General features: G+C 35.6%; 1 protein-coding gene across 1 annotated transcript; it reads right to left on the bottom strand.

The window, feature by feature from the left end:
- Positions 1–2,980: 2,980 nt before the first annotated feature.
- Positions 2,981–3,751, bottom strand: LOC131161708 (calmodulin-like protein 6). The gene has a single exon (XM_058117661.1). The coding sequence runs from the start codon at positions 3,653–3,655 to the stop codon at positions 3,368–3,370; it is 288 nt and encodes a 95-aa protein (XP_057973644.1). The 5' UTR covers positions 3,656–3,751; the 3' UTR covers positions 2,981–3,367.
- Between the last annotated feature and the right edge of the window lie 13,223 nt (positions 3,752–16,974).

Here is a 16,974-nt window from a genome sequence, read left to right as displayed (position 1 = left end):
ACCTTCAGGTTATCCATAACCCTCGATGCGGTTACAATAGCTACTATTGATGTCTTGTATAACCGCCTTAAGTCACCCATAACCCCCATAAGGATAATAGCAAGTCACCCATAACCCCCATAAGCGTAATGACAAGTTGCCCAAAATACCTTTAAGCATAATGGCACACTTATAAATGTCAAGCTGAAGGGGAGTTTGCCTTCACCACTATAAAAATGGGATCTCATAAGGAGGTCAGCATCTCATTCTCACTCACTTTTCACTTATTGTTGTAATATGAACCTCCCATTCCCTAACTTAAGCATCGGAGTGATCCCCCAGAGTACACCCCAGGTCCTCTAAGCCATTGTTGTTTGATTCATTTCAGGTGGTCGTGGTCAAAAGACGATTTAACAAAAGTGATACGATTCTTGGCAGCAACAATACACATACACACACACACAAATATATATATATATATATATATATATATACACATATCATAAGATCTTACAATGATTAATGTTAAGCAAGAAGTGAAAAATGCACGTAACGTGCATCTCTATCATAGGTAAATGATGAAAATACCAACCTTCCTTTGTTCATACTATTCTCGATCGACCCATCCCAAAAGCATTTACTTTTCTCCTTTCCTTTTTGCTTTGATAGTGGAGGAACTTTACAGATGATCATTAGAGCCTTGGATAGAGATATGATAAGGGGAGTTAACATTCACAACCCGCCTGATTCCATCATTTTATCGCGTTCTTTTTTTTTTTTTTGTATTATCTCTTATTTAGAATTCAGAAATTTTCAGGGCATCCTACTTTTTTGAGGCGGTTATGGGACTGAAAGTCAATCTTTCCAAGAGTTTTATCTTCCTGATTGGAGTCTCGGAGGGTGCAGATGAAATTGCTAAAATTCTTTGCTGCAAATTGGGCTCTTTCTCCACTTCATGCTTGGGTTTACCTTTGGGAGTCAAATCAAATTATTGGAATTTTTGGGATCGAGTTATGGAAAGAATGGAGCGGAAGCTAGCAACATGGAAATAAAAATTCCTATCATTAGGATGTCGATTGACTCTCATAAACTTTGTTCTCTCCCGTCAGCCTATATATTATTGGTCTATATTTCCCATGTCTAATAGGCATAGGTTTTAGAGAAGTTGCAGAAAAATTTCCTTTGGGAAGGATTAGAGGGGAAGTTCAAATGCCCCCTAAAAAATGGAATTTAGTGTCACAACCTAAAAACTAGGTCGGGCTAGGCATCAAATAGTTGGAGATTATGTACAAAGCTCTGATGGGTAAATGGTTATGGCGATTTAGAAGGGAAGACTAGGGCTTATGGAAATCTGTGATTAGCATCAAATATGGGTACAACATAAGTGGTTGGTCTCCATCAATGCCTTCAGGCTGCCTAGGGTGGAGTTTATGGAAGATTTTTGTTAAACTAAAGGCAACTATTTGGAAACATATGAAGATCAAAGGTGGACACGAGAGGAAAACTAAATTTTGGTTGGACAAATGAGCTGCAAATGCTACACTTCAGGAACTCTACCGAAAACCTTTTATGTTGGCAAGATGGAAGGATGTTAGAGTGGCTAAAGTATTGTGCATCTCCAACAACATTTAGTTTTGGGATTTATCCTTTGCTAGGCAAGTAAGAGGTAAGAAAATCAAATAATCGAGTTGTTCAAATTAGTATATGAGATACAAATTAGCAGAGGGGTACAAACATCTTTCCTGTAACACTGCACATAATAAATTAAAGGCGATTTTGAGATTGTTATGGAACACAATTCATCCCCTCAAAGGTAAGTGTCTTCTCTTAACTGGTGATTAGAAATAGAATTTTGACGGTTGATAACCAGTGAAGAATAGGGTGGAGATCAGCCTCAATGTGCTCTCTCTTTAAGAAGGAAAATGAAGGGGTTGATCATTTATTCCTTCATTGTTCCTTCAGTAGGGACATTTGGGTATCTTTGTGCCAAAATTGTATACTCATTGGGTTATGCCGAATAAGTTGCCTTCAATGTTCTGAGCGTGAAACTTCTCTAAGCTCAAGGGGTTTCTTAGAAGCTTGAAAGCAACAATTTTGACATCTATTTGTTGGGAAATTTGGAAGGAGTGGAATGGGAGAATTTTTAGGGAGAAACAATCTAGTGTCTCACTCATGTCTTAAAAATGCCTATCAAATTCGTTCCATTGGAGATGGACAAATAGGAACCTATGCACATTAAACTGGGAGGATTTTTTGTGTGTTTTTCGCAAACCTCTAGGGGGGTTGATCTCTGTATTATTATTTCTTTTAGTTACACCTCCTTGGTTTTAATTTTCAGAAGTTTCAAGCTCTTCACTTGTCTCTTCCCTTTTAATTGATTTAGTTTTTCTAAAATATATATATATATATATATATATATAATATAAAATTATATTAGTTTCTTCCAAATCCATACAAATCTACATTCAACCCTTGAAATCTATGCTCAAATACTACGTATATTATATCCACAACTATAATGTTATTTGGGGCATAGGAATTCTATATGCAAGATTGTATAAAAAATTATCCAAATTCACATAAATCTAAATTTAAAATTTAAAATTCAAAATTCCAATTATCCACCGCCTTAATTCATCTTTCCAAATTAAAACTTCATCCTCTATTTTGACTTTGTCACCTTTCCAAATCAAATATTAATTGCAAAGCAGTCATTCACCAATTAATAAATATTGCAATAATCGAAAGGAAAAATATGGAACCACATTCCAATGAGGAGAAAGGCTTATATGTCACGAACACACTTTAATTTTTTTTTTTTTAAGGGAAATTATATAAGGAACCTTATTGGTCTTACATTCATTAATATTAGACATGTAAAGAGTGTGATTCATTTTTAATATATATAAAATTTAAGAAATTCGTGCACAGAGACATGGATGGAAGGGGAGGTTACTTGTACAATTCCCTTTTTTGCATCCACTAAATAAGACGTGCAAAATTAGGCAACTTGAAAATATTATTATAGTTGAATACACATGCTCGCGGATCAGGCTAGCTTAAGCCACATAACGAGAAAGAAGCAACCCAGCCATCTCCCATCCCTTCCCCTTTTCAACAGCGACTTTCAACATGAAAACCTCACTGTAACCGCGCGATGTCCTTTAAGAGACTGTCTCGATCTAGTCTACGTATACAAGAGAAGGATCATCGAGTCCCAAGCACAAAACCAAAACGTAAAAAGATAAATAAAAAAAACCAAGCCAATTCAACAACAATACACACGAATCGCCCATAATTTATTGCAATCAACTGCTGCATAATTAAGTAAGAGAAGCTGTAGCAAGCAAGCAATTAAGCAGCCAGCCACCCATCCATGCCATGCCAGCTACTGCTGTTTCATGGTATACCCAAACTTCACCGCATACTTCACTAGATGTCCCATCTCTTTCTCGTCGACGCAGCCATTGCCGTCGATGTCGGCGTGTTGGAGCGCGCGGTGAGCTCTCCAGGGGGGGATGACAGCTCCGAGATCCTTAAAGGCTTTCCGGAGCTCTTCCCAGTCGAGCAGGCCATCGCCATTCCTGTCATGCTGTTTGAAGAAAGCCTTCAGCTGCTGCTCCGACAGGGGAGCACCTTGATCCTTGGGTACCAAAGCGGGAGAGAAGAGCGGCATCTTGCAGAAAGAATAGAAGACAGATAGCTAACAGCCTCCAGCTAGGAAATATGTACAGTGCGTGTTTGAATGGAATGCCTGTGTATATATGATGAGGCTTGGAAGGGGTGCATGGGGGACTAGGTCATATATAGAGATGGAGCTCTGATCTCCTCCATGCACGTGTAGGAGAAGATTTTGGGTAGTCGTCTAAGATTGTCCTAAGTTGTATCCAGTGAAAATGTCAGCTCAATTGTTAATTTGATGGATGGAAGGGACTCGCTCATTTACTGGTTGTAATTGAAATTCAGTGAGAATTGCACACAAATACAAAATATTTAATTTCAATTTGAAAAAATGTACAGAGGAATTCAAAACAAAATCTCTCACTGGTTGTTCACCCTCACTTCACCACATAATACATTGCACACACACATATCTATTTATAGAAAATCATAGAACAGTATAATCAACAATGGTGAAAATTAATTTTGAAAGGAGGTGGGCTGGTAGGTGGAGTAGGTTGCCCGTCAACTCTAGGAAATTCAACAGCGGTGGGCTGCCGACCATCTCCAGTCAATTTTAATTTCCAACATCCCCCCTTAAACTTGACTCTTTCGGTTTTGTCATTCCGAGCATTGTCTTCAGTCTTGCAAAAATATCATGCTTGAGTGGCTTCGTAAAAATGTCAGCAATCTGATCATATGTTCTGTAAGATATCAACTCCACTTCTTTATTCTTGACATGTTGCCTAATAAAATGATACCGAGTATCAATATGTTTGATTCTTTCATGGTAAACTGGATTTTTCACAAGTGCAATCGCTGATCGGTTGTTGATGTAGACTTCTGTGGGGTTATCTTGAATCCTAGATACTTCAGTACATTCCTAATCCATATACCATGACAAATAGCTGAGCTGGTAGCAACATACTCAACTTCAAATGACGACATTGTTACAATGGGTTGCTTCTTCGATGACCATGTAAATGTTGTATCTTCTATGAAGAATGTGAATCCAGTTGTGCTTTTTCTTTTATCAATATCTCTTCCCCAATCGCTATCTGAATAGCCACTAAGTTTGCAATCACCTCTTGATAAATAGAACATACCATCAGTAATGGTACCCTTGACATACCGGAGTATCCTCTTCACTGCATTCAGATGGGACTGGTCAGGAGTCTCCATGTACCAGCTGACAAGTCCAACTTCATAGAGTATGTTTGGTCTAGTGCACATTAAATACCTCAAGCTTCCAACCAAACTCTTGAAGTATGTGGGGTCACATCTCCTTGCTCATTCTTTCTCAGTTCCAATCCCGTTTCAACTGGAGTTGTCACAGGGTTGCATTTGTCCATTCCAAACTTCTTCAGTACTTCTTTTGCATAGTGGCTTTGGGAGATGAAGATTCCCTTCTCGCTTTGCACGATTTATATTCCATGGAAATAAGCCATCTAGCCAATATCCGTCATTTCAAACTCTTTGACCATGCTCCTCTTGAAAGCGGCAAACATATCTGGATTGTTATTGGTGAAAATTAGATCATCAACATATAGGCAGACAATCAGCTTCCATCTGTCTCCATCTTCATGTATTGTGCATGCTCGTAGGGACACTTCTCAAATCCATTTTTTCTGATAGTAGTCATCAATCCTCATGTTCCATGCATAAGGTGTCTGCTTCAAGCCATAAACTGCTTACTTCAGCTTGTACACTTTATCTTCTTTTCCCTTCTTCACATACCCTGGTGGTTGATCGATATAGATTTCTTCTTCCAGAAAACCGTTCAGAAATACAGATTTCACATCCATCTAGTAAATCTCCCATCCATTTTATGCTGATAGTGAAATTAGTAGTCCGATGGTTTCAAGCCTAGAAATTAGGGCAAAGATTTCTCCATTATCAATCCCTTTTTTCTTCTTGTAGCCTTCAGCGACAAGTCTTGCTTTGTATCTCTGAACTTCTCCTTGAGCGTTTTTCTTGGTATTGTAGATCCATTTTACACCAATAGTTTTGCTGCCTTTCGGGAGATTTGTTAACTCCCAAGTCTTATTCTTCTTGATGGATTGAATCTCATCATCCATTGCTTTTCTCCATTTGTCTTCTTTGTTAGCTTCCTCAAAGCTAACCGGGTTGCTGGTCAACAATAGATAATATAGTCTAACATAATCTTCTATTGGTTTTGTAGTTTCATACTGATAAGCTAGATTATGAGCTCCTCTAGGGCTCATGTCTGAGATTTTACACTCAATTGGTGATGGAACTTCATTCCTCTGTGTTGAACCATGTGGACGTGTCTGCAGCTCAGGGACTTGTGACTTGATAGCCACTTCTCTTATCTATGTGGGTTCTTCTCCTTCAAGTGTCAATTCTGCATCTTTGGAAGATTCAGCCCGGTCCCATTTCCAAGATTCATTGTCTTCAAAAATGACATCCCGACTATGAATGACTTTCTTGTTGATGGGATTGTAGAGTCAATACCCCATGGTGTTGTCACCGTATCCAAAAAAGGCATACTTCTCTTCTTTATCTTCCAGCTTTTTCCTTCTTGCTTCTTAGATCTTGGCATAGGCTATGGAGTCAAACACCCTAAGATGACTCACATTGGGCTTGTGAGTACTCCAGGCTTCATGTGGTGTCTTTATTTCAAGACTTTTCATAGGACACCGATTGAGTAGATAGACTGCACATGACACTGCTTCTGCCCAAAAACTTTTGGGCACATTCTTATCCTTTAACATGCTCCTGGTCATGTTAAGGATTGTGCGGTTCTTCCTTTCAGCTACACCGTTCAACTGGGGAGTGTAGGTCGGTGTTAACTGTTTTTAAATCCCTTGTTTCTTAAGGAATTCCAACAAAGCTTTATCCTTGTACTCTCCTCCTTGGTATGATCGGAGTAACTTGATGCGATAGCCACTCTATTTCTCCACAAGAGCTTTGAACTCTTTCAACTTATCGAACACCTCTAACTTTCTTTTCAGAAAGTAGACCCAAGTCTTCTTACTGTAGCTGTCGATGAAGGTGAGGAAGTATCGATTCTGTCCATTTGAAACCGATCTCAATGGACCACACACGTCTGTGTGTACTGGCTAGAGTGACATAGTGGATCTCCAGTCAGCTTACTTGCTAAAGCTGTTTCTGTTGCTTGCTCAGAAAACAGCTTTCACATATTACATTTGGGTGGTGGATGTTGGGTAATCCTTTCACCATCTTCTTGCTTCCTAACTGTTTCAAACTTTCAAAATTATGATGTCTATACGTTAAATGCCATGATCAATTTTTGTCTTTGATGATAGCGCTCAAACACCTTGGCGTATCATGTTGAGTGGCGAGCGGAAACATTCGATTCTTTGCCATTTGTACTCGAGTAATGAGCTTACCTCGAGCGTCTGTTATGACCATTTGCTTATCTTTAAGGCTAATTCAGTAGCCTTTCTCCACAAGCTGTGCAAGACTAAGTATATTAGTCTTTATGACTGGTACATAGTACACGTTGGAGATAAAAGCGTGGTCTCCATCCTTCCTTTTGATTAGGACATTTCCCCTTCCTCGAATTGGGACTTTAGAGAGATCACCAAATGATATCTCTCCCTGAACTTTCTCATCAAGTTCATCAAACAGGTTCTTTCTTCTAGTCATGTGATTGTTGGCTCCAAAGTCAAGGAACCAAACATTTTGGTCCTAGTGGATTGAACTGTGTGCCATCAACATCAACGATTCTCCTTCGACTTTCTCCTTTTCTGCAAAGTTAGCATTTTCATTTACTTCGTGATTTTGGAGATTACCTCTGCACTCATTACTGTAGTGTCCATACTTGTGGTTGTTGTAATACTAAACGTTTCTTTGGTCTACGTTCGGACGGTTATTGTATCCCCCTTTTCTTCCTTGTCCTCTGCCTTCTAGGACATAGTTCTGTTGATTGCGTCCATCTCTAGTGGGACCTCTTCTGCCTCTGCCGCCTTCTCTGGAGTAAAAAATTCCATAATTTCTTCCACGAGATCCTTGACCTCGTCCTCTTGCTCGCTGTGATGTCTCCCCTTTATCGTATCCATCTGTAGTGAGGGACAACTTTGTTTGGAGGGCTTGCTCCAGTGCTTTATCATCACTCCTTCTGTTGACTTTTTGTTCATGGGCTTGGAATGAGCCCACAAGTTCTTCTACGGACATGGTTTCCAAATTTTTTGTTTCTTTCATGGTCACAGCTATATAATCATATTTTGGATCCAAAGATCGCAAAATTTTCTCACAAATTCTCTTGTTGTTGAGAGTCTCTCCATTTTTCTCAGTTGACTTGATACTACCATAACTTATATATAGTAATCAGTAATAGATTCAGTACATTTCATTCTTAAAGATTCGAAATCACCTCGCAATGTTTGAAGACGAATCTTCTTCACTTTGTCTGCACATTTGTGTGTTCGATGGAGAGAGTCTCAAACTTCTTTAGATGTCTTAGCGGAGGCGATGATTTTGAATGTGACCTCATCAAGGCCTTGGTAGATTATGAACTTTGCCTTGTAATCCTTCTTTTGATCGGTTCGTAAGGTCATTCTTTGAGCATCAGACATAGCTGCTTCGACTTCTTTTGATGGGCTTTCTCTGTACCCATCTTCAACGATGTCCATGACATCTTGAGTACCTAGAAGGGCTATCATTTGAATAGACCAGTTGTCATAATTCTCCCGGGTCAACTTTGGAATGACCACTTGGGTAGCACCATTCACCATTGAATTTAATATATATATAAAACAGAGAGATGGAGATTGATTTTGGCAAATCTGATGCCACCAATGTGTTCAGAAGGATGAAAAACCTTAGGAATCGGTTTTGGGTTGCAAAGAATCAGTCCAAAAGTCACTAAACCGGGCAAAAATTCTGAATATATATTTTTTTTTAAAAAAAATTGGTTTGACTTAACGGAGATAACGACTTTAAGATTTACCATTATGGCCACATAGCAGCGTCTACGTGTGCCACGTGTTAGCAACGGGAGGTGGGTCGGTCAGCCGGGTCAGATTGTGTTTGTGGGGCTGATTTTTGGGTTTTTGGGCCAAGTCTCGAATCGGGTTTCCAAGTCGGATCTCACCAGCTGGGCAAGGAAGATGCGTGTGGGCGCGTGGAGTGCATGACACCGGCAGTCAGTGTTCTGCTGGCGCGTGCGACGTGTGTGGCAGGCGCTATTTCATCCCTCGACGTGTGATGGAGCGTGGTGGGGCGCCCAAACTCCATTTGAAGCACGATTTTCACTGTTGGAATTGTTTAGACGCGAATTTCACAATGGTATACTCAATTTCGAATTTTGAGCAACTTCAAATCTGGGAGAAAATTTGAATTTCTCTCAGTGGTCCTGGATGCTCTAATTCCACTGATGGGTGGAGGGGACTTACTTAGTCATTGATTGTGATTGAAGCTCAGTGAAGAATGCACAAAAATACAAAATAATTAATTTCAATATGAAAAAAAAAATACAGAGAAATTCAAAACAAAATCTCTCACTGGTTATTCACCCTCACTTCACCACATAATACATTACACACACACACACACATCTATTTATAGCAAATCATAGAACAATATAATCAACAATGGTGGAAATTAATCTTCAACGGAGGTTGGTTGGTAGGTGGAGTAGGTTGTTTGCCAACTCTAGAAAATTTAACAGTGGTGGGCTGTCGGCCACCTACAGTCAAATTTAATTTCCAACATTGTTCACTGAGAGAAAATATTAGGGTATATCGATTATATATCATATTTAATATAATTTTGTCATGTGTACAAAACTATCTAATTTTGTTTAAAACATGCGCATAATGTGATTAGGTTAGATCCAATACATGATGTATGTATTTAATAATTCCTTGTTCAATTATAATTACTAAATGGGATCGAGCCCATTGTTGAACTTACTTTGTTAGTAGTTTAGTTTTTAGTGTCAATCTTAGATATTTTATTAGTTAATGTATCACATGGATACATATGGCTATAATAGAAAGCAAAAAATGATCCATGTCTACATTAAAGTGGTCCAACACTATCTTTCATGATGCTAATAATGTGGTGGTAAGACTACCCAAAAGTATCTTTAATTTATCCACAAGAATTTTGCTTATAAGAATGCTTAGCCTCTTCAGTTAATTCATTACTCATCATGTTCTAGAAAAGATTACAAAAGAAGTTAGATTATTTTTTAATAGTTTAACATTTGTATATGAAATTTCTTTAACTTTCTTGTACAAGTGTTGTAAATTGAAAAATGATTTGTCTTTTTGTAAATTTTATAAACTTATTTTTGACAATTAAATAGGTCCCTAATTATCTAATAGGACAAAAAGTAGAAAAGAAAAATAACAAAGGCGAAAAAACATGCATATGATTTGCTGTTAATATTGAAGAAGATCGACTTGCTTCTTAGTAAGACAAGATTAAATATTGAGCTCTCTCTTGGAAGTAATCTTATTGCTATGATTAGCAATTGAAATATGTTGAATAGTTACAACTTATTATACATGTAAACAAAGAAACACTATTGTCTTTACAATAAGTTCGCCGTTATATAAAAAGTTTTATGCCACTAAATTATCTACACAAAAATTTAGAAAATTTTTATGCCACTAAACTCCGCGTGCAATGTAACATAGTTTTATTTTTATTTTACAGAATTAGTTAATTAATTCCTCAAAAATTTATTTCTTTTTTTTTCCTACAATTCAATTATTATTATTTTTCTATATTTGAACATGTCATTTCATTCTTTTGTTTTCTTTTGGTAATTTAAGCACAAAATAATTTTTTATTTCTATTTTTCTTACAAGCATCTTTGCCACACTAATATAGTAAAATTTATTAATGATAATGTTCTTAGACTCATGAGAGTAATTTTGTCTAAAAAAAATTACTAGCCATTCATGTGATATATAAGTTATAATACTCTGTTTGATTTTACAGTTTTTGTTAGCGGAATGACATTTTTTTGACAACCATAAAGATAGTTTGAGGGGTATAAGTGTCACTTTCAGAAGTTTAAGGGATCATTTGTCGTAGATGATATAGTTTGAGGAGTGTAAGTATATTTTTTCATTAAAAAAAATTTAAGATATTTATATATAGTAATTAATAAAATAAAAATTCACTTAATTTATGTGAATTAACAATAAATTTTTAAAAAGAGATTCTTTTTACCTTTATTTTTCTCTACTACTTTTAAAAGGCTAAAGGATGAGATGCCTTGTTCGTTAGGGCATCACTTGATGAAAAAAAGTAAGTAAAATAAGGTAAGTTGGGCCAGCAGCATCCATCCATGTGCAGCAGGTGCAGGGTGCACCGAAAGCAAAAAAGCATGGACCAATAAGTGATAGTGGCCCATTTGAAGGCCCAGTCCACCTCTCTGGCCCATTCTTTCGATTATTGTGGGCCCCATTTTGGGCTGCTTTTGCGTCTAGCCCACCCAAAATATCTACTCTTTAAATTGAAGCTTAGGGTCTAAAATAGTTTTGTCGGTCAAAGTTTCAAGAATTAAGTCACGCTAATGACCTCTCTAACCCCATTATGATTTACTCGTTGGTCCAGTGTACGAGTTGTCGCTACTTTGTTGGGTTCGTTTATGACTAATATGTTGCAGATCCAATCTATCAAATAATTTCTCATTTTTAAAGGCTGAGAATTTGAACTTTATATTTGAATATTGTATGAATTAATTTGCAATAATATAATATAAAATTATACTATTTTTTATTCAAATTTAAGACCTAAAATTCATACTTTTGAACACAATCCAAAAGTTGAGATTATTCTCATATTAAAATATGAGAATAATTATTTCTTATATATTTCATGTTATAGACTAATAATTTTTGTATCTCCATTTGTTTCATGTTAAGAACATTTCTTCTGTAAGCTTTCAAATTCCTAAGCTGTTATCGTTCTATTCTTAAAAACAATTATTACACGAACTATGTGACCCTGAGGATTTAAAAGAATAAAGAGAATCTCTAGTTTTTTGAGTTAAGAATACTAAAGGCCCGTTTAGTTGTAGAAAAACAGTTTTCATTTTAAATTTATTTTTCTAAAGAATTATAAAAAAAAATAACTTATTTTCTAAAATTTTAAATTGGTATTAAAGAGGTAAAAATTAAAGGGTTTGATTAGTTGTATAAAACTAATTTTATTTTTTATCAATAGTTTTCAAAATAATTAGAAAAAAATTATTTTTTGATTTTCTAAAAAATTTATTAGGTAGTGTTTGGAAATGTGGATTTTGGAGCTTTGATTTGGGTTTATATGGATTTGAAAGAAACTCATTAATACAATTTTATACTATATTTTAAGTATGCACAAATCAAAATCCAAAATTCGAATTTGATGCTACCAAATGCATGGTAAGAAATAAAAAATCTTAAAAATAAAAAAATATTTTCTAACTTTCATTTATAAATTTATAAATTAATTAGAAAACACGGTGGAGTTTTTGGAATTATTTGAAAAAGAAATGAAAAAATAAAACTATTTTGAGAAGTGAATAGTGCCATTTTAAATATTTTTATTTCTTTTATATAAAAATTGTAAAACAAAAAAATTATCTATTTTTTCTAATACTTTAAAAAATTAAAAGTAAGAGTATGAAGTATTTTACACAACTTAACGAATCTTTAAATTTTATTCAATCGAGATTATGATTTTAAGTTTTACTTCTTTTGGAGATGGATTTAACAATCTCATATATCAACATTTTACTCCATATGGGATTGTAATATGAGTGCATCAGAACTCAAAAGTAAATTCCATCCCAAATTGAGCATGCTTATACTTCTATGTAAGCAAGATTATCAAGGAATTATTATATCACTTATTTATACTCCGCTTGTTTATTATTGAGATTTATACTTTTTAAAATTTTGTACATTTTATCGGTTACTCTGCCTTCTACATTGTTGGGAATTAAGAACAAATTCCAGAAACATGTGAGAAACAAAATAGAGAAAGAATACACGTCAAAGAAAAATCAATCACACGCACAAGATAGTATTTACGTGATTCGGTAATTTTGCCTACGTCCACGGAATTGTAGGGATTTCACTATTATCAGGAAGAAAATACAAAGAGTGCGGTGATACAAGGCTCTCCCTCTCGCTCTCTCGCGAAGTGCGACTCCAAACCCTAATCACCCAAAAACAATAATTTTATATGCTGCGCACAGGGTTCTGAATGGGTTACAAAACGAGTCAAGCCTTCGCTCCATGGACTAAGCCTTAGGATAGAAATCTTTCATTAAAGAAAGGTCGGGTCATCATCCTAATTTAACGCAAATAGGCTCCAAAAAAAACAACAAATCTCTCACTTGGAGACTAGTGCAATCACCAATATCAACTGCAATCCTCCAAATGAACAATCCCTCATCCCTACAACTCATCCTCCTGTCATCAAGCTAGAAGTCCAACTGAAGCTACACATAGCTTCAGCTTCTCAATAGTAACACCCTTAGTCAACATGTCTACCGGGTTCTAAGATCCACTGATCTTCTCAAGTATTACCAGCTTGTCTTCAACAAGGTAATGGATAAAATGGTATTTTGTCTGTACATGTTTTGACTTTGAATGAAAAGCCGAATTTTTGGCAAGAAAAATTGCACTCTGACTGTCACTGTGTAGAATGCCCATTTTCCACTTCTTACCCAATTCATCTAAGAAACCATGTAGCCAAATCATCTCCTTTCTAGCTTCAGTTGCTACAATATACTCAGCTTCTTTAGTAGACAGAGTAACAATCTTTTGCAAATTTGAAGCCCAAGATGTAGCTGTACCACCCAGAGTAAATACAAACCCAGTAGTACTCTTTGTACTATCATTATCACTAGTAAAAATCGGCGTCTACATAACCCTGTAGTTTCAAACTTGCACTTGTGAAGCAAAGACATGTATCTGATGAACCCCTCGGGTATCTCAGAATCCACTTGACTGCCTCCCAATGCTGCTTTCCTAGCCTACTCATGAATTTACTCACAACTCCCACTGCATGTGCAATGTCTGGCCTTGTACATACCATAGCACACATCAAGCTACCAATAGCTGAGGCGTAGGGGACCTTGCTCATATGGTCCCTTTCTTCTTCTATCTTCGGTGACTGTTCCTTGCTTAGTTTGAAATGACTACCCAAGGGTGTGCTCTTTGGTTTAGCTTCATTCATGTTGAACCTGCTGAGAATTTTCTTCACATACTCTGACGGTGAAAGCTTCAATGTATGATTAGCCTTATCTCTAATGATTCTCATTCCAAGGATTTGCTTTGCAGCTTCCAAATCCTTCATTGCAAACTGTTTTGACAATTGCTTCTTCAGATTATGAATCTCCTCAATGTTAGACCCTGCAATGAGCATATCATCTACATATAACAGTAAAATAATGTAAAAATTGTCAAAGAACTTAACATAACAATAGTGATCAACTTCACATCTCTTGAACCCAATTTTATGCATAAAACTATCAAATTTCTTATATCATTGTCTTGGGGCTTGTTTTAGACCATACAAGCTCTTTCTCAGTTTGCAGACTAAGTTTTAGACCATACAAGCTCTTTCTCAGTTGGCAGACTAAATTCTCTTGTCCCTAGACAATGAACCCTTTTGGCTGAATCATGGAGATGTCTTCCTCCAAGTCACCACGATGGAATGCCGTTTTCACATCTAACTGCTCAAGATGTATATTTTTTGCATCCACCATTCCTAGTACCAGTCTAATTGTCGACATCTTCACAACTGGAGAAAATATTTCTGTGAAGTCAATGCCCTCCTTTTGCTGGAACCCTTTGACAACTAATCTAACGTTGTAGCGCTTGCTACCATCATGATCATTCTTTATTCTATATACCCAATTGTTATGCAAAGCCTTCTTCCTTACTAGCAATTCAGTTAATTCCCATGTCTGATTCCCCAACAAGGAATCCATCTCATCCTTCATGGCTAACTCCCACTTGCTTGAACTTTCATCCTACAAGGCTTCATCATAACACTCTGACTCACCACCATCAGTTAGCAGGAGATAATTTAGAGCAGGTGAATAATGTTGTGGAGGTCTAATGGTCCTGGAAGATCTACGGACCGCAGCTACAGATGTATTATGATTTTCTTGTGATTCTACATTCTCCTTATCATCTTCACCCCTTTCCTGGATAGTACTTTCACTCAACTCATCTAAGTTAACAAACTCACTTTTCTTCTTATCTATCGCCGTAACAAACTCATTTAGATGTTAATATTTAAGGGTAGGTTTTTACGGTATTTGATTTTGCATATGATTATTATTATTACTATTATACATGTTTATCAATATTATGTTCATGTTATATTCATTATAGAATTTTCATTTTTATTATATATTTATCTTGTATTATTATCAAAATGTTTATATGTGGGTTTTAATATTTAAAGCTTAAGTTCTTATTGTATACGTGTGAGTGGTATTTGATATTGCATATTATTGTTAAAGTTCTTTTTTTTTTTTTCTTCTCTCTTCTTATTGTCATGTATTTATTGTTATTATAATACTTATTGATTATATATTCAGTTTTTTTTCCCACCATGTTTGTTATTTATATAGCATTTATTGCTTTTGATTATAATTATTTATGATCGTAATTATGTTATGTTATTATTTAAGCATGTTTAAGATGTTGATTGGTTTCCATGTTTAAGGCTTAATTGCTTCCATATAGCTTGTGTATTAACTTTAGGATAGATATGTTTTCATATTACTGTCACATGTTGCCATATTAATTATACATTGATTTATTTTAGGTTTCGAATTACTTCCATACTAGCGTACATTATTAGGGTTGGATCATTGTTAATACTTGGGCTGTATCATTGAGGTTTTGATTATTATTATATATAATATTTACTTGTTATGATATATAGTATTAGTATTATACTATTTTCTTTATTAGTTATTTGAAATTTTGGTGAAATACAGAAAATCATAAAAAATAAAAAGTTAGGAGAAAATTCTAAAAATATTTTTGACTTGACTTTCACTAATTGTCTTTTTGTTATTTCAAAATTCAGCAAAATGTGGAAAATATAAAAAAAAATAAAAAAAATAGAAAAAGTCAAGAAAAACATTTTGGGACTTGTAATCATTTTTTGACACTATTTGAGTTCCAAAAACCTCCCAAACTAGTATTTTCATACTTAGAAAAACCCTATAAGATTTCCAAAATTTGGGTGTATTTTGTATAGTATTTTCTCGATTTTCTTGCCTATAATTTAAAAAAAAAAAAAGGGCATAAGCTTTTTGTGTGATTTATTTCTTTAAATATGTATTTTAAAAATTTACTAAAAGGGAGTAATTTTAAAGATCTATTAAATTAAATTTGGGATAATTTTTTATTAATTAGGTGCCGTTCGTAAGAACGGTTACGGTGGGGGTGTTCGTACCTTCCTCTCGCGTAACCGAACTCTCGATCCCGACTTTGGTAACGCAGACCAATTCTACCATTAACTGGGTAGTATTCGTACCTTCCTCTCGCGTAACCGAACTCTCGATCCCGGCTTTGGTAACGCAGACCAATTCTACCATTAACTGGGTAGTAATTAAGTGTTCTAACCACACTAAAAGGTTAGTGACGACTCCAACATTCCTATTTCTCTCCGAAAATTAAACACAATTTTTCATTTCGCCGACCCTGAGGCACACACGCTCCGGGATGTCGCGACATTGCTGATTCAGTTGGGGATATTTTTTCAACAATTGTGTTCCAAAAACTAGAGCATAAATGTACTTGAACGGTTAGAGGATGACATCGTGATCATACTATGCAAGTTGGAGAAAATAGTTTTGCTAGCATTCTTTGATGTGATGGTCCACCTAACAATCCATTTACCAAGGGAGACCATAATTGGAGGTTCGATTCAATATGGTTGGATGTATCCTATTAAAAGGTAAATTACAAAGTCCTTGTATAATGGTCACGTGATTTCTTTTTTTTTTTTTCTTTTTCTTTTTTGTATCTACAAGTCTATAATACTATGTAAAATGCACAGGTTTTTGTCCACTTTGAAGGGGTATGTGCGCAATAAGACACGACCAGAAGGTTCAATCATTGAGTCATACATTGACAGTGAATGTCTTGCATTTTGCTCAATGTATCTACTTGATATTGACATAAGGATATTTTGTTTTGAGAATGAGTTAAAGAGTTTACATGTGTGGTTTCACGCATGCAACTGTATATATTCATACGTACACCATTTGCATTCATTTTTTTTATTCATTTAGGATTGAAAATTATTATATAACACACTCTCTACATTTTTATTCCTGATTATACTACGTACACCATTTGCATTCATTTT

The sequence above is a fragment of the Malania oleifera genome, chromosome 8, assembly GCF_029873635.1.
Source record: "Malania oleifera isolate guangnan ecotype guangnan chromosome 8, ASM2987363v1, whole genome shotgun sequence".
NCBI classification, from domain to species: domain Eukaryota; kingdom Viridiplantae; phylum Streptophyta; class Magnoliopsida; order Santalales; family Ximeniaceae; genus Malania; species Malania oleifera.
Note: the sequence above shows the minus strand (reverse complement) of the source record. Positions and strands in the feature narration are given on the sequence as shown.

Bases quoted from the DNA above. Each gene is read 5' to 3' on its own strand.
- LOC131161708 (XM_058117661.1), bottom strand. From the start codon at position 3,655: ATGCCGCTCTTCTCTCCCGCTTTGGTACCCAAGGATCAAGGTGCTCCC.